The sequence below is a fragment of the Cyrtonyx montezumae genome, unplaced genomic scaffold (genome assembly GCF_038088225.1).
Source record: "Cyrtonyx montezumae isolate F1298 unplaced genomic scaffold, pur_monq_1.0 scaffold_21, whole genome shotgun sequence".
NCBI classification, from domain to species: domain Eukaryota; kingdom Metazoa; phylum Chordata; class Aves; order Galliformes; family Odontophoridae; genus Cyrtonyx; species Cyrtonyx montezumae.
In genome coordinates, this window is record NW_027071948.1 from 520945 (window position 1) to 545695 (window position 24751).

The window sequence follows — 24751 nt, forward strand, 5'->3', positions numbered from 1 at the left end:
AGGTGAGTGCGGGCGGTGCGGGGCCGCGGCGGTTCTGCCGGCACTGCCCGGGCCGGGCTCGGAGCCCCGCGCCCCGCGGGTCCGTGCGGGGGCGGTCGGGGCCGTTTCTCGCGGCGCGGCTCCGCCTCGGGCGGCTCCGGGGCCGCGCTCTGCGGGCGGCCCCGCGCGGAGCTCCGTTCGGGGACGCGCGGGGCCGCCGCTGTGAGCAGCGCGGCGAGGACCCGTTCTGCTCGCAGCAATCGGAGCCGGGACGGGACGCGGTTCCGTGCCGGGGTCGCGGTGGGGTCGGTGCTGGCGGAGCGGGGCAGTGCCGCAGCCGACGAGTGCCGGAGCTGCGCGCTGTGCGGGGCCGTTGGCGCGGGCTGCCCTCGGAGGATCCCTTAATCCCGTGGAACTTAAACACGGGCTTCTTAAAAGTATAATTAGCCGCAGCTCGAAGGCCCCTGGCAGCGCCGGCGCGTTATGCAACTGCCGCTCCTGTGCGGCGCGGCAGGAGGATGTTTTCCAGGGCTGTTTAACTTATCCCGTTTCCTGGCGCGTTTCCCTGTGCTAACGTACCTGCCTGTTCTGCTTCCCCCCTCCCACTAGCTGCTCTCAGCGCCGATCCCCGTTGTCCCTGCGGGCTGCGGCTCGGCTCTCCCAGGCTCGGCATGGCAGCCAGCGCGGGCGGAGCGGCGGCGGCGGCGGCAGAACCGGCGCACGCGGTGTCGTTGCTGCGGGGGCTGAGCGCGCTGCGGGCGGAGCGGAGCCTGCTGGACGTGACGGTGGTGGCGGGCGGGCGCGAGTTCGGGGCGCACCGCGCCGTGCTGGCCGCCGCCTCCGGTTACTTCCGCGCCATGTTCGGCGGAGCGCTGCGGGAGGCGCGGGCCGAGCGGGTGCGGCTGCACGGCGTGGAGCCCGAGTGCCTGTCGCGGCTCCTCGACTTCGCCTACACCGGGCGCGTGGGAGGGCTGGGCCCCGACATTGCCGAGCGGCTGCTGCGTGCGGCCGACCTGCTGCAGTTCCCCGCCGTCAAGGAGGCGTGCGGCGCGTGGCTGGCGCGCCAGCTGGAGCCCTCCAACGCGCTGGACATGCAGGACTTCGCCGAGGCCTTCGCCTGCCCCGCGCTGGCGGCCGCCGCGCACCGCTTCGTCCTGCGGCACGTGAGCGAGCTGGGCGCCCAGCTGGAGCGGCTGCCGCTGCCGCGCCTGCTCTCCTACCTGCGTGACGACGGGCTCTGCGTGCCCAAGGAGGAGGCCGCGTTCCAGCTGGCGCTGCGCTGGGTGCACGCCGACCCCGCTGCCCGCGCCCCGCTGCTGCCCCAGCTCCTGGCGCACGTCCGCCTGCCCTTCGTGCGGCGCTTCTACCTGCTGGCCCACGTGGAGGGAGAGCCGCTGGTGGCCCGCTGCCCGCCCTGCCTGCGCCTGCTCCAGGAGGCACGCGACTTCCAGGCCGCCCGCCTCGACCGCCACGACCGCGGGCCCTGCGCCCGCATGCGGCCGCGCCCTTCCACCGGCCTGGCCGAGATCCTCGTGCTCGTGGGCGGCTGTGACCGTGACTGCGACGAGCTCGTCACCGTCGACTGCTACAACCCGCGCACCGGGCACTGGCGCTACCTGGCCGAGTTCCCCGAGCACCTGGGCGGGGGCTACAGCATCGCTGCTCTGGGCAATGACATCTATGTCACCGGTAAGGCGCGCGGCGGGCTGGGAGCTCCCCCTGCAGCGGGTCGGGCGCCCGCAAGCATGGGCAGGGGCGTGCTGAGTACTCCTTAGGGCATCGTGAGGGCCTCTTCCAGGAAACAAGCGAGCACCAGCCGTGGGAGCCCGCTTCCCACGCAGCACCTGCTGCCTGGGCTGCTCTCATTCCTCTCGGGAACGTTTCTGCTCCCGGAGGTGGAGCAGCGGGGCTGGCTGCCTGATGCTGAGCACAGGCCGGGGCAGGAGGAGCACGTGATCGAGAGCAGCCTGTGCGATCCTGCTGCAGCCTTTGTTCTGGGTCATTAACTGATGTCCAGGTAGGAGCTGGTGGGGAAAGAGCTGCATCTTTGAGCCAGGCTTAAGTATGAGTAAGCAAAAGCATACATCAGGAAATCTTGTATGGAGTTGAGATTTCCATGGGAAATGCTGCGGTGCAGCTGTGAGCATTCGTGTATGATAGAGGAGCAAAGAATCTGAAACTGCTCAGGCACAGTACAGCCGAAACCCACAGAGGAGCAGAGACTCCTGGAGCTGGTGCTGGGTGAGGATTTAGCAGCTGATCTCAATCTGGGAGGTATTTGCTTGTGACTAATACTTCTGAGCATGCAGACAAGTCACAGAACTCGTGCTGGGGAAACTTTCTGACTGTTTGCTCTGGACGACGTGAGTGACTTAAGAGGGGTTTTGGATTTCTGGCTGCAGAGCAAGTGTTTGCGTTCAGAGCCCACGGATCACATCCCAGCCGCGTGCTCAGGACAGAGGCGTGCTGGGGCGGCCGGAGCTGTGGGCCCCGGTGCACTGAGGCACTGAGGAGTGGCAGCAGTGCGTGAGTCACTGTCTCCCTCTGCATACACCCTGACTCCTGCTGGGGCTGTAATTACCTCTTCAAAGGTGACACTGATGCGTAAGGTTGGCACCTAGTCCACATATGGGCACTTTCTTTGTGCCACATCCAGTCAGAGTGGCAGTCCTGTGGCTGTCGCAGAGCACACAGCTGCAGCACGACCTGCTCAGCTGCTGAAGATTTGAAGGGCAGGTCGAGAGGAGATGAACAGAAAGCGGTTCGTTCTGTGGTTGTTAGCAGAAAACAAGGCTTAGGTTTTAAAAGCAGCGGTGTGAAAGGGAAGATCAGTTTGTATGAATGCCTTCATCCCTTCCAGAGCAACTGCAGGCAGATCTGGGGGTGCTGCTGCCCGTGGAGGTGGTTCTGGGTAACGTCAGTGTCACTGCTCAGGAGGTGGGGAGGGCTCCTTGCAGTCTGCATGCTGGGGAGTGTTAATCCCTGCTGCGTCACAGCAGCGTCTGGAGAGCAGCAGAGGAACTGCAGAATGGAAAAGACAATGGTTATTTAGAACAAAGGAGGATACTTGTTTTGAATCATTGCTGAATACACACTGGGAATGCCATGGGAGAATTCCTTCTTGGCTTGCTGGGAAGCTGGGACAGAAATAGCACAGAAAGTGTGGTAAAATCTTCACACTTCAGTCCCCTGGGACCTGGCTGTTCTCACAGTGCGTGGCTCTGCAGAGTAGAAAAGTGCACGGAGATGTTAGGAAGGTGTATCTGGGAGATATGACCAAGAGCCCGGGGTAGAGCCCTGCCCGCCCCTCCGTCACCCCAGCCCTTCCCTTCCAGGGAATGTTTGTGTGAAGCAGCACTCCTGAAGTGCTCTGTGTCGTGCTGCAGGGGGATCGGACGGATCGAGGCTGTACGACTGTGTCTGGAGGTACAACTCCAGCGTGAACGAGTGGACAGAGGTGTCCCCAATGCTGAAAGCCAGAGAGTACCACAGCTCCACGGTGCTGGATGGGCTGCTGTACGTCATCGCCTCCGACAGCACGGAGCGCTACGACCACTCCGTGGACAGCTGGGAGGCCCTGCAGCCCATGCTGTACCCCATGGACAACTGCTCCACCACCTCGTGCCGTGGCAAGCTGTTTGCCATCGGCTCTCTGTCTGGGAAGGAGACCATGGTGATGCAGTGCTACGACCCCGACAGCGACCTCTGGTCCCTGGTGAACTGCGGCCACCTGCCTCCGTGGTCCTTCGCCCCGAAGACCGTGACTCTGAACGGGCTCATGTACTTCATAAGGTGAGCAGTGGCTGCAGTTACTTCCCCTCCCTCTCCGCTTCTGCACTAGGTGAGCCAAGGGTTTTCCCTGAGAAAGTGTTTGGGTCTTAAGAGCGGTCACACAAGAGTACTGTGTCAGGAAGGCAAGGCAGTGCTTCCTCTGCTCTGCAAGCTTCTTTCCTTTAGTTCTGTCACAGCTGAACCTCGAAGACGTGCTGGAAGTCCTGTAAAAATGTCTGAGTTTTAAGGCGAGGGGCTGAGAAATAGCCAGAGTTACAGATCGGGCTGACGCTGGCAGTTGTGCTTGGAATAGACTTCTCAGTTTTCTTGGCTTCTGGTTCCATCCCCCTTGTTGCTATAAATAAGTGAGTAAGCTCCAAGAAAACGTTGAACTGTAGCATAGCAGAGGACACCCTCTGTCTCAGCTGAGGTAGGAGGAATGAAGATGTAATGATTGGTGGCTATTTTTAAGTGCCTTCCCAAATTGGGACGCAGTTACCTATCTGAGGCCGTCCCGGAGGAGGCTGCAGCTCTTTGTTCTGAGCCAGTTTGAGGAAGGAAGGCTTTTAGAACAGCGTCCTCAGGATTTAAAACGCTCCCATGTAGAGGATGTTTGGGTTCTTGCTCTCTGCTGCACACCATATCTTGTATATTTCCTGTAAAGAATTTGAAACTGGAGGCCAGTAGGCTCAAGAAGAGGGGCCTGCAACTCTTGAAGTCAGTTCTGTTAAATAAAGAATTGGGTGCATGAAATAGAAAGAGCATAATTTCAGAGGCTGGATCCACATAAAAGGAGATCAATCAGCAAATGAAGAATAAAATGCAATTTTCTTTGCCATAGCCCATGAAATCCATGGCAGCAGAACTGCCCCGGGCTGACTGGCAGTGCTTTTCTGGCACCCTGACCTTGTCCTTCCTGCATTCTTGTGTCAGCCATGGGCGTTTCTGCCTCACAAACATCCCTCACCTGTTGCTGTCGCGTCTCGCGGTGCTGAGCGGCTGTAAGAAGCCTTGGGGGATTGTGCTGCCTGTCAGCTCTGCTGTTGGGTTCTCTGGCCTATCTAAATTTGGCATTGGCAAAAGCTTCAAGCAGGAGGGGTCCCATTGCTTCTGGGTGCATTGAGGTTTAAGTCTCCTCAGAACAGAGCTGATTTTCCTTCAAGACTTTTAAGTGTTTGGCACCAAAGCCGATAAAGACAGCTGGCAAATGTTCTGTGATCGTGTCTACCTTAGATGCGAACACAAAAACAGTCTGGGTTTGAGAAAGCCCTCAGGACTGCCTAGAAATTGTCTTTTATTTTTCCTAGGTAGTGTCCTGAAGCTCAGTGTATGTCAGGAAATGCATAAAGTGTTTCTTTGCCCAGGGAGAAGCTGAGAAGGCATTGAGGCAGCTCAGGGCAGTGGTGTTTGAGTGCTGTCTGTGCCAGCGTGCACAGCACAGGGCTCTGGGTGTTTCCTGGGGTTGAACATCCCTGCTGGTCTCTGAGAAGTCTGTGCTGCAGGCTGGGCTTCGCTCTGAGACCTGAGCCTCCACACAGGAGCCCTCTGGTCTCCAATTCCTGTGGCAGGGCTGAGGAACAGCACTCGTGGCAGTGTTGCTGGCATTGCCTCGGGCTGTTGAACTGGGGGCACGGGGCAGAAGGTTTTGACAACACAGGAGAGTAATTTTGTGTTATCTCCTGCAGAGATGACTCGGCTGAAGTGGATGTTTACAATCCAGTGAAGAATGAATGGGATAAAATCCCTGCCATGCTTCAGGTATGAACCCAGCTATGAACCTATGAACCTAGGTAGGATGCTTACCACCCCACCAGTGGTAAAATAGGGGTTAAGTTACCTTTGGAAAGCAGTGCTCTGTCTGGATGGTCACCCCGAGCACAGAACGCATTTAAACGTACCACGGTTACGTGGAAGAAAAGGTTTTGGTGAGAGGTGCTGCCGTGGGGGCAGCAGCTGGGATGTGTCCCACAGAACCATCCAGCAGGAGGCCTGCCTGCGTGGGGCAGCCCCCCCTAATCGTGGTGCTTACTTCACCTTAAATTGCAGGTCCACGTTGGGGGCAGCGTGGCTGTGCTGGGGGGGAAGCTCTACGTCTCGGGTGGCTACGGTAACACCTTCGAGCTCTCGGACGTCCTGGAAGCTTACGACCCTGAGACACGAACATGGAGTGTGGTGGGGCAGCTCCCCGAGCCCATCTTCTGGCACAGCAGTGTCAGCATATTCCGGCAGTTCATGCCAGAAACCACACAGGAGGATGAGAGCATCACGCTGGACAACACCATCAGCCTGAGCAGGCAGCGCCCCAACCTCCACCACCAGAACCTCAATGAGCTCCGTTAGCAGGGGAGCGTGCTGGGCCTGGCACAGTGCGAGTTCGTTGTCCAGTGCTGCTTTGAGAGAAGGCGGAGGCAAACTGGAGCTTGGAAGCAAAAACGTACTGATGAGTAGAGGGAGTACAAATTGTGAGTGTTTGGAATGCTGTTGTAGAAACCTAGCTGGCAGAACACGAGGCCTTTGGTGCAGCTCCTCAGCCCTTTTCTGCGGAGGCCGAAGGTGCAGCGCTACTCACAGAGATCTGAGAGGTGAACTCTGAAGAAAACAGTTGTGTTAAGCACCACTGAATCACCGCTGCCTTCAGCTTTCAGTCAGACACCCTTCCCCGGAGCTCCTTCACCTGCAACGCTTCGTTTGGCACAGAATTCCTTTCTTCAGTTTCTTCCTATGGGGGAAAAAAAACAAACAGAAGGAACCAGGCAGGACCAAATCCTCACAGCTTGGGCCAACTGCAGCAGGAGGGGTCTGCGTGGTGGGACTGGGGTCTGCACCCCCACCTCTGCTGTGTGCTGAGGCCTCACACATCCACACGAAGAGGTGCTCCCATGGGAAGCTGAGTGGGGGTCCCTGTGGCCCTGCGTTGTGTCACTGCAGCCCTGGCCTCGTTCAGTGCCTTCTGAAGGAGCGTGTGTGTGTGTGGCAGGGCTCCCGAGGGGCTGGGCTGTGAAGCTTCACCTTTCCTGTTGTCTGAACTCCAGAAAGTTCTTTGTGTGTTTTGTTGTTTCAGTTGCAGCGTTAAAACCTTTGCAGGTATTTGTTTTCCTACCCTACTTAGAACAGCAATTTTTTATTTTTTTTTCCTAATAAGAAACACCTTTATTTATTAATGGATCACATTCTCACATCTGTTGCTTTCATTTCTGATCACCTGCACTGTTCTTTAAAGGGAAAGAGAAGAGTGCCTGGCTTGGCTGGCTCGTGCAGCGCTGGGCCCTCAGGGAGGAGCCTTTCTGCTTTCCCATTTCCACAGAGCTTGCTCGTTTCAGGCTGCTCAGCTTGTAGAACACGCCTGGGTGGCTTGTTCTTCTGAGCAGAGCTCCTTGCTGACAATCCTTTTACATCAAGCTCTCGGCACGTTGCAGGGTCAGGCAGACAGGCCCTGTGCTGCAGGGGTGAGTTCTTGTTTGCCGTTGTAAAGGAGCTGGGTTGAAGTTGTACTATTTCAGAAGAAGTCTTATCTGGAAAGGTAAGCACAGCTTCCTTGGATTTGCTGCGGACTTATAGAAGAAATAAGCTAGTGGTGTTTAGACACCATGGTGCAGAAATGCATTGACTGGTGTGAAGGAACCTACTGAACCTCTGGGGAGTCCCTGTGCCCGACTCGTCTCCAGTTTGCAGCTCTTGGAGTAATTGGAAAATGCTGCTGGCATGGTTTGGCTGAGGTGTAGGAGCTCGTGGGAGTGCAAGGTCGTAGTTAGGGTTTTCTTCTTTCATTGTTGTGCTTCTGTCTGTGTAAGATATGCCTTTATACTTGCTCAAGTGACCTAGCTAGCTTGAACTGTATTTCCTCCGTATACCTTCAGCTGAAGAGGAGCTGCTCGCAGTTGACGTGTGGAATGTTTCTTAACATGCAGACATTTACAAGTGGCTCATCTGAAAATGAGCACTACACCTTCAGAACTGGCCAGAGCAGAGGCTGAGGCTGCAGTGCTTTCCTTCTTCTGCCTCTGGTTTTAAACCAATAGGCAAAAAACGAATTGGAGCTTAGAGATGGAAAGCCCTGTGTAGCTCGCCGCTGAAGTCCCTCAGAACCGTGTCCATAAAACCGACCCATTCACAGCTTCAGTGCTGTCCTGCCCCGAGTGCTGATTGATGCTGTTGGTCGGGGGGGGGCTGTGCTCCAGCTGGGAAACCTCGGCAGTGCCTTGAGAGGCCACACGCAGCTGTCCTGTTCCAGAGGGGCAGAGCAGTGCTGGTGCTCCTCCCCTTCTCTCTGCAGGACCTGCCGCTGCTCCAGCCCAGCCGGTCGGGATCTGTATTTATTTTTTGTAAAGCTCATTGTGTCCGAAGCTTGGAGTGCTGTTTAAATACCATCCTTTGAAACAAAGGCATTTTACATTTACAGATGATGTATTTTTATTCTCGTGGTTTGTTTTTAAAGTTACTTGCAACAGTCGAGTTAAATAAAGCCGTTCCGTGCAGAAATCTCCACGCTGAGTTCTGCTCTCATTTCTCATTCCTGAGCTGCACTTACAGCAGAGCTGCATTCTGTGTGAGAGCTCCAAGGGGCAGAGTCCGTGTGCAGTGCACACTCACTGAGCTGCCTGTGTTATGTCAGGTATTACTCACAACTCTGAACTCCCCACATCTGAACACAGGAGCTGGGAGGACTGCTCCGCTCCTGAGGTAATGCTGCTGTGTTTCAAGCTGAGTAACAGCTGAGCGAGGTCAGTGGGGAGAACACTGTGCCCTTCATGTAGCAAAGCAACAGCAGCTCAGGGAAACCAAATAGAAACTGAGGAGACACTGTTTCAGCACAGGTTTGAGGAAAGGGGCAGTCACTTCTGGATGAGAAGCTTTAATCATCGGCATGAAAGTAATGGAGCAATGTTAGAGCTAGCAGTGGGGCAGGGGGAGCCAGGCCTCCCTTCTGGCCACAGCTCAGAGCTCAGCACAGAACAGTTCACAGTATCACACATACGGAGTCATCAGTCAATCCCATCTCATACATTGTATGTACACTTATTAAGCAGTCATTCTGAGTAGCTTCATCTTTCTTAATTTGATACCTGATTACCGCTTGATTAGAAATGCTCCCTGCAATCCGGGGTTGGGATTGTTACACAGGAGGACGGGGAAGGGCTGGAGGTACAGCTCGGAGCTCCCGGAGGCTGAAAGCAGTGCAGCTGCTCCAGGGAATGCTCTGTGCTCCGTGTGAAGGGCGCAATCACATTACGTTTCACACTCATCAGGAATTGCTGCTGTTATTATCAGTGACTGCTCAATCACGTCTGCCGGAGAGAAGCTGTCATTCGAACAGAGTCTCTGCACGGGGATCTCCTCGGGCAGGGGTCCATGGGTCAGGGACTCCACGATGACCTCGGCCGTGCCCACCTCCAGCTCCTGGGGCGGCTGCAGTGCCACCACCACCGCCTTCTCGTCCTCGATGATCAGGTTGCGGAGCTTCCTCTGCCGGGGGTTGTAGTTCTCCACCCGGTCGTGAATCTCCATGTGGCGCCTCAGGTGTGCCTGCAAAACAGAACGGGGCAGGGAGGGGCAGCTCACCACAGCACACCCCGCTTCTCTGAGGGGGAGGGCTGGCAGAAGCACAGCAAAGCTCCTGCAGCCACAGGGCACCAGCTTGTCAGGGAGGGCACCCCCCAGTGCTCGTCGGGTGGAGCACACGCCTGCCAAAGAAGCCCGTGTTAACAAATGGGAACCTGCCTGTGGTCCGTGCAGTGCGGCCGTGCCACGTCCCAGGGCTGCGTCCTACCTGCCGCGTGAACTTGTAACCGCACTCAGTGCACTCAAACTTCCTCACTCCTTTGTGCCTGCGGACGTGGACGCGCAGCTGCTCCACAGCTGAGAAGAGAGGGAAGAAACGCTGCTCTCAGCAGCCCTGCCAGCAGAGCAGCTGCAGGCCTGTGCTGCGTGAAGCACTGCTGCAGAAGGGGCATCGAGGCACCAAGGGAGCAGGGCCGGGACCGGTGGCACAGAGCCACAGCTGAGAGCAGAAGATACCTTTGAACGTTTTCCCACAGATCTGGCAGAAGTGGGGCCGCCCCTCCTGGTGCCTGCTGGCGATGTGCCTCAGCAGAGGGCCCTTCTCTGTGAACCTCTGCTCGCAGAACTCGCAGCTGAAGGGGCGCTCCCCCGTGTGGGTGCGGTGGTGTTTGTCCAGGCTCGCTGCCGTGAGCGGAGGGGGAGAGAGCAGCGGGTCAGCGCTCCCCTGGGCGCTCCAGAAGGGCTCAGGCACGTGCTACACTGCTGAGACCACGCGTGCCCTGTGCCAGGCTGGTTGTGAATGCTTAGACGGGCAACAGCAGGAGCTCGCTGCTCTGAGCAAACTACAGTAGTGAAAACCTCACCACTGCTTTCCCCGCTAACAAAAATAAAGGGAATGCTTCCTCCTGAGGCATCATCCCATGTGCACAGGAGCACACCTCGCGACAGGGGGAGCACGGTGCTCAGCCCTGCAGCTCCCAGGTGCCCACTGTGGGATAGGAGGGGCTGCAGGCACGCAGTGCTGTGTGCCCAGGGGGTACCTTGTGTCCTGAAGGTTTTGCCACAGAGGTGGCACTGGAAGGGCTTCTCGCCGGTGTGTGTGCGCAGGTGCATGTTGAGGTTTGCCTTCTGTGTGAAGGCATGATGGCAGAACTCGCACACGTAGGGACGCTCGTTCCTGCAGGCAGAGGAAAGGCAGCTGAGCCTTTGGCAGCCCTGAGCTGGAGAGCTGTCACCTTCATCTCTGCCTGCCCGGTTCGGTCCCTGACACTACCTGTCACAACCCTCACAAAGCACTGCAATTAAATCCTACTTCGACTTATCTTAAACTGAAGCACTTTGCAGGGCCACAAATGCTCCTCTGCACCCGTACACACCTGCAGAGGTGGTGCTTCCTGCCCCTCAGGCATCAGACAACTGGCCCAGGAACCAGAACAGAAGAGTGGAGAGCTAACAGAGACTCACCACTTCAAGGACAGGAATTAGCCAGGCAGGAGGACAGCTGATGAGCTTCAGCCATCACCTGTATTATTACCCTCAGAGGAAGTGCAAACAGTACATATTTCCTTCGGAAAAGAGGAAAGCAGGACTAAGGTTTGGCCACTCACCAACAGCTGCCAACACCAGCAACCTGCAGTTGTCAGAAACTGCAGCACATCACCTCCAAGGAAGTGGGAGGGCAGCAGGCACCACTCAGCCACCCCACACACTACAGGAGGATCCCCAGCACCCGCCCCACAGGAGCTGGGGGGAAGGAGTTCAGTGGTGACACAGAGGAGGAAAGAGGTCACATTATACCTGTGCTTGGCCTTGATGTGCATCTGCAAGCCGTTGCGACTCGAGGCTCTGTGCCCACACTCCTCACAGACAAACAGTTTCTCTCCCCGGTGCTTGAACGCCTCGTGCAGGCGCAGCTCTGTCCGAGACAGAAAGCACTTGGAGCAAGCTGAGCACTGCAAGGCCACAGGAGAGCTCAGGGTTAGGCAGCTCACAGTGTGCACCCACAACGGACCCCCCATGTGCCTTGCAGGATGCACCCTGCTGCACACTGCTTTTCAGCACGCCCTAACTCCCTGCCTTGCTCAGCAGAACCAGAAAAGATCATGGGAATTACTCTGTAGCTCAGTGCAGGATAATTCTCTCCCAGAATCTCTACAGTACTGCAGAGAAAGCATTAAACAGCACCACCTCCACTCACCCCACCTTGTGCCAGCACGCTCCCCTTACCGCATGGGGCTTTGGTGCGCCATGCAACTTTATCATGTGGCTCTGCAGGTCCTTCTTCTGCATGAACTGCTGCACGCAGGAGGAGCACTGAAACACAGGAGAACAGTCAGTGCCAGCTGCCTCACCAAGTGACTGCAGCACGAGGAGAGGAGCGGTGACACTCCTGCAGCAGGCTGCAGCAGCTATCTGCAGGAACGCCAGAGGGAGGCACTGCTGACCTTGTAGGGCATCTCCCCCGTGTGCGACACCATGTGGAGCCGCAGCTCCATCCGCCTCTTAAACACCTCCTGGCAGACAGAGCAGGTGAAAACCTGCAAGAGAAGGAAGGCATCAGCTTCTGCATGAGACAGGAAAGGAATCTGCTGTCAGCAGCTACGAGTGATCTGCTGCAGCTGCCTCCCACCCCGTAAGGGAGCAGAGGTGACTCCACACGTGTACCTGCTCAGTTCGGTTCATGCAGTTTCTGGCTTCGTGCTCCAGGAGATTCTCTTTTCTAAAATAACATTTACCACATTTAGAGCATTCAAATGGCTTCTCTCCAGTGTGTTTCCTGGGGAGACACAAAGGCAGAGCACCCATTACTGTCAGCGTAAGTGCTGAGCTCCCCGGCCCACGCTGGGAAATGGCCACACAAAAGACCAATGAACACTATGAGTACAGGAACCCCAATTGTTGCCTCTGCTGCCAGCAGCCTGAGGCCTCACCAGCTGCCTGTGCTCTGGTGTGTGCAGCAGCTGCTGAAGCTGGAAAGCACCATTCAAAGCCTCCTTTTAACCCACTTCTGCTGATCCCAGCACAGCAAAGTGCTCTCTAACCACTCCCCTGCACATTCCCAGAGCACACTCCATCACCCTGCTTGCTGCGAGTGCCACAACCACTGCCCATTCTGGAAGCCCAGGAGCTGACAGCTTGAATTCATTGCTCACTGTGGGGAACTGGCAGCTCCCTGTGTCTTCACTGCCATCCACCCACAGCCACGGTGTCCCCCAAAAGGGCTCCTGAGCACCTTCACCCTCTTTGTGAGCTGCGCTGGCTGATGCTCAGAGCTGCAGCTCCCAGAAGCACCTCAGGCAGCTGTGAGTCCCACCTGCACACAGCAGTGATGCAGAGCCATGTCCCGGCCAGGCCTGGGGCCACCCAGCTCCCAGCACAGCTCTCTGTGGGGCACAGTGACAGCTCCCACACCGTCTAGGGGAGCTGAGGGCCCCGAGGTGCCACAGGGACACCCACCCATCCCTCACAGCCCACTGCACCAGTGAGCACCCGCTCAGCCCCCACCCCACCGGGATCCCTGCTCCTAAGGAACAGAATGAAGCTCAGAGCGTTACCTGTTGTGCACCTTAAGGTAGTATTTGCTGAGGAAGCTTTTATGACACGTGGGGCACTCCACGGGCACCGCTGCACCTTTCCTGCTCCCTGCGGCCCCCGCGCTGCCGGGGGGGGCCTTCCCTTTGCCACGCAGCGCCTTTTTCTCAGGGAGAGGCTCCGCATCGCTGCCCGCAGCCCCACCGCCGCCCGCCGCTACCGGGGGAGAACTCACGGGCGAAGGAACGGGCACGGGCACGGCGCCCTCCACGCGGGGCCGTCCCGCCGGGAGCTCCCCCTCCGGCGCCGCGGGACTGAGGACCCCGGAGGGCTCGACGGGGCGCAGTGCGGGGCCGGGGCCGCGGCGGGGCCGCTGCCGGGCGGTAGCGGGGCGGAAGGCGCGGCACAGGGCCACGGCGTCCGGGACACCCAGAAGCTCGGCGGCGGCGAGCAGACGGGCGCGGTTGTGCGCCGTCAGCGCCAGGCGGCCGGTGTAGAAAAAGTCGAGCAGCAGCTGAAAGGTGTCGGCCAGGCCCTCGGGCAACGCCACCGGCCCCGCACCGCCACCGCCGCGGGCGCGGAAAAAGCGGGAGCAGCTGGCGAGCACCGGCCAATGGGCGCGGAACTCGCGCCCGCCCACGCCCAGCGTCGCGTCACAGAACTGCCCGGCCGCGCGCTGCCGGTTCAGCTCCCGCAGCACTCGCACGCTGTGCGCCGCCGCCGCCGCGCCTGCCATGGCCGCACCGCTACCGGGATCGGGCCGCGCGCACCGCCATCACGGCCGCGCGCCGGATGTGACGCACGGAAGTGGCGCGCGGGATGTGACGAAACAGGAAGAGACTTTTACTTTTTCCGGAAGTGATGCGCCGGATGTGACGCAATAGGAAGGGTGGGGTCTCCGCGTCTCCCGGAAGTGGCGGCCCGGCCGTCACCGGTCGCGGCGCCGCGTGTAACTGCGGATCTCGCGCTGGAAGCGCTCGGCCGTGTTGAGGTGCGGCCGCAGCAGCACCACGAAGCCCTTGGGCAGGAAATAACCGCCCAGCAGCGGCGCCAGAGTGCCCAGCGCGCCCAACGCCGCCGTCACCGCCGCGCTCCGCCCGCGGAACGCGCTCCGCGTGCAGAGGGTGGCGGCCGAGCAGGCGAGGTGCAGCAGCAGGCTGCAGGTCAGGCACTTGGCCTCGTTGTAGTCCGCGGGGAGGTCCTTCCCCGCGTAGCTGAGCGCGAAGCAGCCCAGGCTGAGCAGCACGTTGTAGAACGTGGCGGCCGCCTCGCCCGGCGTGCCGCCCGCGCCGCACTCCAGCACCACGCGCTCGGCCGCCACGCTGTAGTGCCTGCGGGGCCCCGCGGGGCCCGAGGCCGCCGCCGCCGCGCACAGCACCGCCTGCACCGCCGTGCTGCCCGCGATGAACAGCGCCGGGCCCCCGCGCCGCTGCCAGACCTCGTGCAGCGCCGGCCAGCGCGCGCTCAGCTTGAAGATGCAGACGATCTGGAAGCAGCGCGTCGCCAGACACGAGAGGAAGATGGCGAAGCTGATGGTGAAGAGCGGGAAGCGCACCAGGCACGAGAGCCACGTGGGCTTCCCGAAGTTGAAGAAGATGCTGCTGCAGGCGCAGGCCAGGGCGCCCAGCATGAGGAAGCACATCTTGCCGCCCGCTGACCTGACCACCGGGGTGGAGGCGTTCCGGGCAAAGAGGACAGCCAGCCCCGCCATGAGCAGCAGCAGGAGCACGGTGGGGATGAGCAGCACCCAGGAGAGGGGATCTCTCCAGGACAGGAACTCCACAGTACGGTTGAAGCAGGTCTCGCTCCCCACGGGGGCCCACTCATCCCTCCTGCAGGCCTGGCAGGCGTAGAGGGCTGGAGAGAACAGCACCCACGTGGGAGCCACGGCCCCAGTTTGCCCCGATTTGTCTTGGTGGGGCACCCTGACCTCTCAGGTCTGCCCCCTCAGGCACCTTAGAGCTGCCTCTGTTTCTGCTCCTCCCTCTCAGTGCTTCTAAGCCTTAAGAAGCAAGGGGTGTGTTTTTCCCAAAAGTCCACTGTCTGGGATAAGGGCAGTGATCTGGGAATTACATGGCACATCACTGGGTGATGGGAGCAGCACAGCAGAGGAGAGCCCTGGGCTGCATCACGCCTGTTGGCCCAGAGGGCTCATCTGAGTGGTACAGGACTGCAGGGAGCATGGGCTGTAGGACAAGGAGCTTGTACACACAGTGGTAGTCTGCACCAGCAATCCCCTTCTTGCAGGCAGGAGGACTGGTGAGTTTTGGGGCTCCCCACTCCCACTGTTACCCATGCTGGCATTTCTGTCATGCTCAGTGCAGACATGTATCAAGGCTGCCCAGGGACCACAAGCACATACTGGGAAGGCATTTATCGTGGTGACTAGTGAGTCTGTGCCAGGGAAACCCAGCAACCAGCCCCAGGAAGGAGACATTTCCATATGCCCCGAGGACTGTGGAGCTGTTGGTGAACCACACAGTGCAGAAGCTGTGAGTACCACCTACAGCACAAAGGCAACAGTAGGCTGAATTTCCCTTCCTGAGGATGTGGCTCAGGAAACACCTGTCAAGCCAGACAGGTTGCTGCCTGGCCACAAGATTAGGGGACTCTTGCTGGTGCTCTCTCTGCTGGTAATTTGACTGCACAGAACCATCTGTTGGCAGCATCCCTCGGGAAGCACAGGGCTGAGAGCGGGGCATGAGCTTTGCATACCCAAACAGAGAAGCCAAGCTGACCACATTCAGGTGAGCTCAGAGGTTTTTTACTGCTCACAGAAATTTAAAAAAGGAGGAAAGAGGTAACTGTGGAGGCTGGGGAAGGGTAAGGTAGAAGCAGTGAGCTGGTGTGATAAAAAGGAAAGGTGCGGGTAGAGAAACTGAGCAATAAGGAAGGAGAGGGAGAGGCTGCCAAGGGTTTACTGACCTGTTTTGTTCAGGAAGGTCCCTGCTGGACAGGCCACGCAGCTGAAGCAGCACCTGTGGCGGTTCTGCTGTAGCCTCATCTCCCCTGCTGCACAGGGCTGGGAGCACACTGAGACAGGAGCCTGCTGGGAGCACAGCAGCCATCACGCAGGGTCAGCATGAGAGGGATGGTGAGGACAGACTGCAGCCTGAGACCAGTGAGCAGTGGACAGCTGGCTGCTGGCCATCAGGACAGATCCTGGGCAGCAGCTCAGAGCTTGCCACGTTGTCCATTTTCCAGAGATGGTGGGAAGCGAGATTGTTCAAAGGAAGGAGTAGGAGGTGGGAGCCCTTAGGTTCATGCACTCTGCTTGTTTGTTGATGAAAGTTATTACTCAGAATGTACGTAACCACCTCTGCCACCCCCCCGTCTGCCTGCCTATCTGTTCTGCTCTAGGGAAATACCCAAGAAGTAATGTTGGGGAGGTGGTTAGCTTGACAATAAATAAGATTTGAATGCAGAACTGTACCTGCTGATCTTTTGTGTGCCACAGAATTTTGCTCTGGTCAATGTGCAGCCGGTCAGGGTCCACAGTAAAAGCTCCAACCACATCAAAAGCCCAGCTCTGGCCTTTCCAATTCCATGCAACGATGTCATAACCTTTACGAATGTCCCCATTGGCATCAAAAGAGATCTGTCTCTTGTGCAGGCTGAAGTTTACCTGCTTGATTTTCTGTAGGAGCTGTAAGAAAGAAGAGTAAGAGTAGAGCCCTTCCTGATGACAAGACTCCCACTGAGTCTTGCCTCCATAGAGGAAGGTGCTAGCAGATCTCTTCCAGTTTTCTGCAAGGGGCTGCAGATAGAAGAATGGGAGTGGGCTGAGAGTGTGGGTCTGGATCCAGCTGCTTTGCCTGTGACAGCTGGAGCCTATGGGGAAGCTGCTGTGCAGCGACCAGAGGGAGGGCTGAAGATGCTCTCACAGGGCTGTTAGCAGCAGTTAAGGGAGAGCCTTTGAGGCAGGATCTGTGCCAATCCCACGTGGCCAGGGAGATCCAACTCTAAACAGTGCAGCGGGGGCTGGAGTCCCAAGTGTTCTGATAGCACCCAAGCTGCTAAAACAGACCTGTTCCTTTTAGTGTGGAAAGGATTTCCAGTGATGGAAAAACCCTGAGCACAAGGGGAGAATCTTACCTGCCAGGGATACACTTTGCCTTTGCTGCACACCCCCGAGGCACAGCCCAGCAGGTCGTGGAGGCCATGGGCCACTGCATACACCGCAGAGTACACGTTGTAAGAGGCCTGAATGTCATATATGTCTGGGGCAGCAGCAAGCAAGTGACATTCCGGGCAGTGCTGGGTGCAGTTCAGCTGGACGCCTTCGCTGCTGCTCGCCCCGTTTCCCCCTGCCATGTTTTCCCAAGATTCAAGGCGTTTCAGCATTGTGGGCTCAGCCTGCTCCACCGAAATGCCAATCACAGAGCCGGTGTTTCGGATGCCAGGCACCTGCCAGATGTTTTGGGCTAACGACCAGTCCTCGGAGCCCACCCACACCATGCCTGTGATGTTCTCCTGCACCGCTGCCTCGAAGAAGGGCTGTGCGCTCCTCCTGTTGGAGAAGACAACAGTGACATTGACCCTGACTTCCACGAGGATTTGGATCAGCTTGTGCAGCTCCGGGCTGCTGGCATCCTTGGTCGCAGGGATGATGCCTCGATAGGCAACGCACACATCGCTCGTGGCCAGCAGCTCGTGGAGGGCACTGAGCCCGTCCCGGCCGTAGGTGTTGTCACTGCCCAGCACAGCCACCCAGGTCCACCCGAACCGCTGCAGCAGCACTGCAATGGCCTTCACTTGCTGCCCATCGCTGGGGATGGTGCGCAGGAACGAGGGGTAGAACCGCTTCAGGCTCAGCGTCTCCAGGGAGGCTTCGTAGCTGATCTGCAAAGCAAGGCAGGAGAAGGGGGTGGCACACGGGGGGGAACAGCAGCACAGGGAGCAGTGCTGGGGCCGGGGAGGCGGGAGGTGCTCCGGAATGAGAACACGGCCCGCGGCACAGCACGGCTCACCGCTGGGGGAGCGGGACTGACCTCGGGCACGAGGAAGACGCCCAGGATCGCGGCCGTGGTGAGGGCCAGCTGCGAGCTGTCGGGCCCGATGACAGCCACGGCCCGGGGCTCGGAGTGCTGCGGGGCAGCGAGCAGCTCCACGTCGCGCCGGCCCTTCTGGGCGAGGGCACGCAGCGCGGCGTGCAGGTTGGCGGCCTCCGTGCACGTGTCGTGGATCTCGTAGCCCAGCGTGACGCCGGGGAGCAGCGCGCTGGAGTTGTTGATCTCCTCCACGGCGAAGCGCATGGTCTGCGCGAGGTGGTGGCCGTGGCTCCTGAAGGCGGCAGCGCTGTGAACGCCAACGGCCGTGAGGCTGCACCGCGAGCAGCGCGACCGCGACCCCCCCGAGCACTCACACTTCGCAGCCCCACGCCAGCGGGCGGCCCGGCGGCGCCGCGTGGATCTGGAAGAGCCCGGCCAGGTTCACGTGGCCGCGGCTGTACGGGGCGGCGCAGATCCCCACGCACAGCACCGCGAGGAGCGGCGCTGCCCCGCGCGGCGGCATCGCGCGGGAGTGGGCGGGGCCACGCGGGACGCGCCTCTTCACGGGGCGGGGCGGGGCGCGGCGGGGCGGAGCGCGGCGGTCTCGCGAGAGCGGCGCGGGCAGAGGTGGCCACGCCTTCGCGGCGGTCTCGCGAGAGCGGCGCGGCCGGGCGCTGCCATGCCTTCGCGGCGCGGCCGTCTCCGCCGCGCTCCGTTCCGCGGTGCCGCCGCTGACGGCCGCTCCGATGCCGCGAGGCGGGAGCTCGCCGCTTCCTTCGCGCGGACCGGCGCGGCGCCGCCGAGCGGGGCGGAGCTGGCGGCCGTGGAGGCGGCGGAGGGCGCGGCCGTGCTGCTCCTGGGCCCGCAGCAGGTGCGCAGCGCCCGCTCCGCTCCCCGCCCCGCGCCGCCGCCGCCGCGTAACCCCCCCCCGGTCCTCCCGCAGGCGCTGACGTTCAGCGGGAAGTGCCGCCTCTCGTGTCTGTACGGCGCCGTGCGGGTGCTGGGTTTCGCCGTGGGTCCGCACCAACCGCCGCTGCCGCTGCTGTCGCCGCCCACGCACTGCGCGCTGTCCCTGGAGGCGCTGCCCGTCGCCCGCGCCGCGCACACCGACCCGCGCCAGCTCCGCGTGGCCGCCCGCAGCGCTCTGCGCGCGCACCGCGTCCGCCGCCGTGAGTGGGGGCACCGGGGGTTGCGGGGCCGCCGCCATTTCGCGGGGCGGTTGCGGGGCCGCCGCCATTTCGCGCCGTTCTCCCCTCTCCCCGCCCCGCAGAGGCGCGGCTCAAGGTGATGTCGCGGTTCTCGCCCGAGTGCGCCGTGCTGCTGCTGGAGCACCTGGACACGGCGGCCACGCGCTTCCTGCTCAGCCTGCCGCCGCTCTGCCGCCTCTTCGAGCCCCAGGTGAGCCCCGCAGCTCGGGCACGGCCCGCGGCCCGGCCCCGCGCCGCCCTAACGCCCTTCTGCGCAGCGCAAGGACGAGCCCGACGTGACGGCCGAGGCGGCGGTGCTGGCGGCCGTGGGCATCGTGCCCTGCAGCCCCGAGCAGGGGCTGCTGCTGTCGGACAGCACGCTGAGCGCGCTGCAGGAGCTGGTGCGGGCCTGCTGCGGTGAGTCCTGCACGGCGACCCACGCTGCGGTGCACGTCATGCGCTGTGGCGATGGCTTCAGGGTGCGCCCGTTGTGTCCCCCGGTAGTGGAGGACGACGGCGTGCCCGTCATCATGGTGTGCGGCCCCAAGAGCATCGGCAAGTCCACGTTTAGCAGATACCTCATCAACCTGCTGCTCAACCAGTGAGTGCCCGCGGCCCCTTCGTGCTGCGTGTGGTCCGTGGGAGAGGAAGCTCGCTGCCAGAAATGGCTTTATTGCTCGTGGATTCTTGGCAGAGCGAGGCGTGGAGGCGCTTATCTCGGCCTCTGCATGCTTAAAATACAGATGAGAGCTCATAGGCCTTAAGTTAGTGCTCTTAGAGCACCCATTTAATGTGGGAAAGAGGATACACAGGTTGGTACCACCTCTGGTTTATCATTGTGAGCGCTTCCTTTAAGGTGGGATGGGCACAGAGCTGTTATGGTATAAGCACGAGATCTGAAGTGTGCTGTAGATGATGAGCCCTGAGTCTCTGCCCTTCCCTTACTTGAGGGAACATTAAGCTAAGTGTGGTTTGACTGTGTCCGACTTAATTTTGCTGACCTGAAGCAAACTCACATTTTGCTTCTGCCGTACCTGAAGCAGCATCCTTTTTCCTCTCGGTGGATGCTAACATATGGGCTTCTTTCACTGCAGCCTCCCCTCTGTTGAGTACATGGAGTGTGACATAGGTCAGACTGAGTTCACGCCGCCGGGATGCGTGTCTTTAAGTGACGTAACGGAGCCGTTCCTCGGTACGTGCCTCACTGCTTCCTGCAGTGCCAGAAACTTCTGACACCCACCCACTTTCTGGGTGGGGGCTGTACGTGCCCGGGGAGGAGTTGCCACATGCAGCAAAAGTGTACGTGGAGAGTAAAAGGCCGTAGGAGCTCTCTTGCTGAGGGCATCTATGCTCCACGTGCAAGCCCTGATAAATGACGTGGAGCTGTCCTCCCTCCTTGGTCTGTCTGCCTGTTGGGAGAGACGTGGAGGTGCTGGAGCTGTGCTCCCATCTCCAGGTCCACCATTCACACACCAGCGGACGCCACGTAAGATGGTGTACTATGGGCAGAGCAGCTGTGAGCAGGACACAGAGAGATACATCGACGTTGTGAAGTACGTGTTCAGCTCCTACAGGAAGGAAGTACCTTTAGTCATCAACACTATGGGCTGGGTGAAAGGTAAACACAGAATCCGTTCTGAAGGGGTGGTGCAGAGGGAGCGTAATAACCTGGCTGTGTATCTCCACGCTCTGCAGAGTCAGGAGCATGAAAATAGAGCTCGCTCCACACGAGCTCTTGTTGGTCTTCTGTACCAGCACTGAGCATTCTTGATGTAGTGACAGTAACTGTGTTTGCTGTGCTCCGTGCAGGTGAGGGGCTGCTGCTCCTGACTGATATGATCCGGCTGCTGTCACCCACCCACGTGGTGCAGATGGATGTGTATGACTGGAAGGCCATGGCTCCGCTCACCCCCGACAGCGTCCGGCTCGCTCCTGGCCTGTACACCAAGGGCAAGCAGCAGGGCAAGTGCAAGCAGATGGACCTGGGCACAGCAGAGAGCTGGAAGTCCTCTGAAGGGGAGGAAGATGCATCAGCTCCTGAGTTTAAACTGCTCTACGTCCACCCTGAGTTCCCTCGAGCTGGGGTTGCAGGTGAAGCGTAAGTAGAAAATGAGCACTGTGTGGTTGTTCATTGGCTCAGTAGAAACTTGCTTAGTCTTGATAGTAAATGCATAACAGAGAACTGCAGTGTTAGCCTTCAGAGCCCCGTTACACTGATCAGAGCCCACGGGGCTGTTTATTTTCTTGACAAGTTTGCTTGGGTTTTGTTTGAATTTTTGGTGGGGGATCGTTTTTGTTTAGGGGAAGGTGTGGGGAACAGAAAGGGGACTGTTCATTCCTCCCTCCCCCACTCCCAGTGTCTGCTGTTAGTTGTGCAGACTCATACACTGAGTGCAGCTTCCACTTCTTGACCTGTTGTGTCTATCTCCAGGCGAGTACACAGCAGCATCCTACGTGACATGTCCATACTGGGTTACCTGGGTCAGCTGCAGCCCCCGGATGCAGTGTCAGTCCTTCCACTGCACAGCCTGGTGCCCTATCAGGTAAGTGGGTCTCCCTGAGGGCTGCTACTGGAAGTTCTGCCTGTTCTGTGAGTGTCTTTTGGAGAATGGGGGAAGAATGCTTTGCCATCCAAGGCAACGTGCTGATGGGTGTTCTTAATTGAAGGTGTGTTTTGGTGCGGTGTCACTGTGGCATGTTCCTGTGTGTTCAGTCAGTGCTGGAGCTGTTGTGTTTGCTGTAACATCTGTTTGTAGATCTGGTTGGTAGCTTGCTGCGTGGGTTCGAGTTCAGGTTAGGTACACAGAGCTGATGCTGGGCTGTTGACACAGGTGTGTCCTGCTCCTTTCCTCCCCCCTCAGGTGCCTTTTAACGCCGTTGCACTCAGGGTTATTCATACTGATGTCGCCCCTTCCAACATCATGTACGCAGTGAACGCCAGCTGGGTCGGGCTGTGCAGGATAGCAGAGGAGATCAGATGCCAATCTGCAGGGCCGGTGCTGCTGACACAGACACCCATCTGTGATTGCTTTGGCTTCGGTGAGTGAGCTGGGAAACCCTAAGCCGTGTTCTCACGTGTTGTATTTTGAGCTGTGTTGCAGAATGATGGGATTATCTACTCTTTCCAAAGACAAGTGGAAAAGTAGGATTACATTCACGTTTTCAAAAGCAGATTCCAAGTGGGTTATGCAAAATTCATGAGCCGCGTTTGGCTCAATGGCTGTCAGTGATGGGTTGGAGCTGGGGCTGAACGCTGTGTGTTCCAGGCATTGTCCGAGGGGTTGACATGGAGAAGCATCTCTACCACGTCCTGACCCCAGTGCCTCCTGAGAAGCTGAGGCTGGTGAACTGCCTGCTGCTCGGAAACATTGCCATTCCAAACTGCATTCTCGTGAGCCAGGTAGGAGCAGATTTTCTGCTCATTCTGAGTGTCCAGAGCTGCCTGGATGTGTGTGGATGGTTGTACCCCGGGAGGTTGCCCGTAATGCACAGAAGCAACCAAGAGAACATTCACACTTTTCAGATGGCAGCGTAGGGTTGGTTCACTGGTAGCTTTCTTCTGTTCACCAGGAAACTTCCCTGCCCTCAGAGGAAGGGGCCCTGCATCAAAAGTGTGGACCTGTAAAGTTGTTTTTAAAGTTTTGTTGGTTTTGTTTTTCCAGGAAGGAATTGAGGGAGAGATCCCTTATGTCACATCTGAGTACAATTACAGCATTCTGGGGTCTGGGAAGCTGAGGAAGAAGAAGCACTTCAAGAAGAGGGAATACATGTTCCAGTGTGATTACACTTGAGGCCTTTGGGCCCTGGGACTGCAGGATTTGTTTGTAGGGCAGGAGGCAGAAGGCCTGGGGACCACAGCTCCAGGAGACTCCGAGCAAGCATCCCCTGTGTGGATACCAGAACATCATTTTTAACAGTATTTTATATTTTCAGTATGTATTTTGGTGCTTTGTAATAAATACATTAAAAACACTGGTTTGGTTTGAGTTTCTTCCACGTTTGCACCGTGGCTGTGGCTGACAGCCTAAGGGTGGCTGGCAGAAGCTCTCTGCTAACTGGAGCAGTAGGTCGTTGCCTGGGGAGCTCCTCCTGGCCCGGAGTTAGCTCCCACGCCTGTGGGTCTGCCTGAGTTGTAAGAGCTTGAGCTGACCTTCCTCGTTGCTGAGCACAGCCCCCCTCCACTTGTTGGGGGGGGAGGGTGCGGGTAGATGGGGGGGACGTGGACTGCTTAACAGCAGCTCTGCACGGTTCCCGTTCTGAAAGCACCGTGGGAGGGGGATGGACGTGGGAAGGGCTGGGTTACCCGGGCACTGCGCGGTGCGGCAGCGTTGAACCCCAACGAACGAATGGGAACAACCGCAGCGGGGGGGGCCCTACGAGCCCCGAGCAGTTATAGCTTTAACTTAATCCGGCCCTAATTCTGCACATATGGTTCACTCCGGCGGCGAAAATAAATACGGGGCCATCTGTGCGCGGGGGGGGGGGGGGGGGGGGGACCGGCGCCGGGAAAGGTGAGACGGGGCGGAGCCTCCCGCTGCGGGACTGCTGCGGGCCGTGCGGTACCGGCACCGCGCGGAGCGATGAGCGCTGCTGCTGAGCGCGGGTTCCCCCCCGCAGACGGCTCACACCGCGCCCGGGCACGCGTGAGTGCGGGGGGGTGCGGGGCGGCCGTTCCGGGGGTGCGGAGGGAGGGCCGGCAGCGCTGGGTCCTGCCCCGCGGTTTGCTGATGCTCGCCCAGGTGCGGGCAAGCGATGCTCCAACCCCCCCCACCACCACCACCGGCACGAGAACGGGGGCTGAGGAGCTCTGCCCACCGATGGGGCCGCGGCCGCCGTCCGCTTTCCCCGCCACAAAAGCTCCGCAGCGGCCTTTCCCTCCGCCCCGACGCCGTTCCCGGCAGAGGGCCCCGGAGGCGGTGGCGGTGCCGCTGAAGTGCGGCAGGAATCGCCGCAGCCCGACCTTCCCGTGCAGGTTTTCCTGCTTCGGGGGAGCTTTGCCCAGCGCGGCTCTCAGCTGCCTGGTGCTGCACAGGGGGGTCGTGAAACTCCGTCTCCACGCGCGTGTGCCTGCGGAGGCGATGCGGCTGAGGCTCGTTCCTCGACACGGGTGGGCAGAGCCGTTTCAGAGCCGATGAGGTCCCCTCCCGTCGGGCGCCGCACCGCAGCACCGCGGTCCCTGCAGTGCCGGCGGTGGCCGCTGCCAGCACGGATGGACGGGATTCACCGCTGAGCGCCGGGCCGGTGTATGGGAAACGCGGCTGCGCGCAGACAAAGCCGTGCTCGTGAGCCTGGGGCGGGAGCGCTGGGAGGGCCGTGCTGCCGGTGTGGGGCCGCCCCAGAGTCGGTCATGTTGTGGGGGGGGATGGGCTCAGCCCTTCCCGGCTCCTCCCCATCACCTGCGGTGCCTCGCGGGGGAGCCGGGACACGCGGCTGCCGTGCCCGCAGCTCAGCGCTGCCACCGCGGGGGCTCCGTGCGGGGCGTGGGGCGGAACGCTGCCGCGAGTGCGGGTCCCAACGTGGCACCCCATCCCCCCCCCCTCCCCTCCAGGGGGTTAAAAGCAGGGAGAAAATTCCTTTGAGCGAGCCGGGGCGAGCTGCCGACGGCAGCCGGGGCTGCGCCGGTTCCCCGATTCCCGCCGCGTTCCCCCGGCGGAGCCGCCCAACAGCCGCGCTCTTCATGCCGATTCTTTCAATCACAAGCGTGTCTTGTCTCCCCGGCCGAAATTTCTTTCATAGACGGCGGAAAGTGAAATTTGTGCAATGTCTGTGGGAGGCTGAAGAAAGGCCCTTTGT

At 59.5% G+C, this 24751-nt stretch overlaps 4 protein-coding genes across 4 annotated transcripts; 2 read left to right on the forward strand and 2 right to left on the reverse strand.

Moving 5' to 3' along the window:
• Positions 1 to 650: 650 nt before the first annotated feature.
• On the forward strand, positions 651 to 7807 carry KLHL21 (kelch like family member 21). Its single transcript, XM_065737841.1, has 4 exons — positions 651 to 1668; positions 3366 to 3771; positions 5436 to 5508; positions 5797 to 7807. Exons 1-4 carry the CDS (start codon positions 651 to 653, stop codon positions 6088 to 6090), a joined length of 1791 nt encoding a protein of 596 aa, XP_065593913.1. The 3' UTR covers positions 6091 to 7807.
• A 1169-nt stretch (positions 7808 to 8976) lies between these two features.
• ZBTB48 (zinc finger and BTB domain containing 48) lies at positions 8977 to 13516 on the reverse strand. Its single transcript, XM_065737878.1, has 9 exons — positions 12804 to 13516; positions 11914 to 12025; positions 11694 to 11786; positions 11476 to 11562; positions 11047 to 11201; positions 10290 to 10426; positions 9766 to 9930; positions 9518 to 9606; positions 8977 to 9273 (listed from the first exon to the last, which is right to left on the reverse strand). Exons 1-9 carry the CDS (start codon positions 13514 to 13516, stop codon positions 8977 to 8979), a joined length of 1848 nt encoding a protein of 615 aa, XP_065593950.1.
• A 192-nt stretch (positions 13517 to 13708) lies between these two features.
• Positions 13709 to 18294, reverse strand: TAS1R1 (taste 1 receptor member 1). The gene is made up of 6 exons (XM_065738261.1): positions 18146 to 18294; positions 17772 to 18078; positions 16876 to 17622; positions 16214 to 16426; positions 15706 to 15826; positions 13709 to 14637 (listed from the first exon to the last, which is right to left on the reverse strand). Exons 1-6 carry the CDS (start codon positions 18292 to 18294, stop codon positions 13709 to 13711), a joined length of 2466 nt encoding a protein of 821 aa, XP_065594333.1.
• Positions 18295 to 18450: 156 nt separating this feature from the next.
• On the forward strand, positions 18451 to 22930 carry NOL9 (nucleolar protein 9). The gene is made up of 12 exons (XM_065737843.1): positions 18451 to 18642; positions 18715 to 18940; positions 19042 to 19169; positions 19237 to 19375; positions 19463 to 19559; positions 20053 to 20150; positions 20415 to 20576; positions 20768 to 21056; positions 21390 to 21501; positions 21820 to 21997; positions 22225 to 22358; positions 22621 to 22930. The coding sequence occupies exons 1-12, from the start codon at positions 18451 to 18453 to the stop codon at positions 22747 to 22749; spliced, it is 1884 nt and encodes a 627-aa protein (XP_065593915.1). The 3' UTR covers positions 22750 to 22930.
• The last annotated feature ends 1821 nt before the right edge of the window (positions 22931 to 24751 follow it).

Excerpts from the sequence above, each read along its gene's own strand:
- KLHL21 (XM_065737841.1), top strand. The coding sequence starts at position 651 with ATGGCAGCCAGCGCGGGCGGAGCGGCGGCGGCGGCGGCAGAACCGGCG. Across the intron at positions 3,772-5,435 it reads GGGCTCATGTACTTCATAAG|AGATGACTCGGCTGAAGTGG; the intron begins GTGAGCAGTGGC and ends TATCTCCTGCAG. Across the intron at positions 5,509-5,796 it reads AAATCCCTGCCATGCTTCAG|GTCCACGTTGGGGGCAGCGT; the intron begins GTATGAACCCAG and ends CTTAAATTGCAG.
- ZBTB48 (XM_065737878.1), bottom strand. The coding sequence starts at position 13,516 with ATGGCAGGCGCGGCGGCGGCGGCGCACAGCGTGCGAGTGCTGCGGGAG. Across the intron at positions 11,787-11,913 it reads GCATGAACCGAACTGAGCAG|GTTTTCACCTGCTCTGTCTG; the intron begins GTACACGTGTGG and ends CTTCTCTTGCAG. Across the intron at positions 9,607-9,765 it reads CTGTGGGAAAACGTTCAAAG|CTGTGGAGCAGCTGCGCGTC; the intron begins GTATCTTCTGCT and ends CTCTCTTCTCAG.
- TAS1R1 (XM_065738261.1), bottom strand. The coding sequence starts at position 18,294 with ATGCCGCCGCGCGGGGCAGCGCCGCTCCTCGCGGTGCTGTGCGTGGGG. Across the intron at positions 17,623-17,771 it reads GCGTCTTCCTCGTGCCCGAG|ATCAGCTACGAAGCCTCCCT; the intron begins GTCAGTCCCGCT and ends CTTGCTTTGCAG. Across the intron at positions 16,427-16,875 it reads GCAAAGTGTATCCCTGGCAG|CTCCTACAGAAAATCAAGCA; the intron begins GTAAGATTCTCC and ends TCTTTCTTACAG.
- NOL9 (XM_065737843.1), top strand. The coding sequence starts at position 18,451 with ATGCCTTCGCGGCGCGGCCGTCTCCGCCGCGCTCCGTTCCGCGGTGCC. Across the intron at positions 21,057-21,389 it reads GCTGGGGTTGCAGGTGAAGC|GCGAGTACACAGCAGCATCC; the intron begins GTAAGTAGAAAA and ends GTCTATCTCCAG. Across the intron at positions 21,502-21,819 it reads ACAGCCTGGTGCCCTATCAG|GTGCCTTTTAACGCCGTTGC; the intron begins GTAAGTGGGTCT and ends CTCCCCCCTCAG.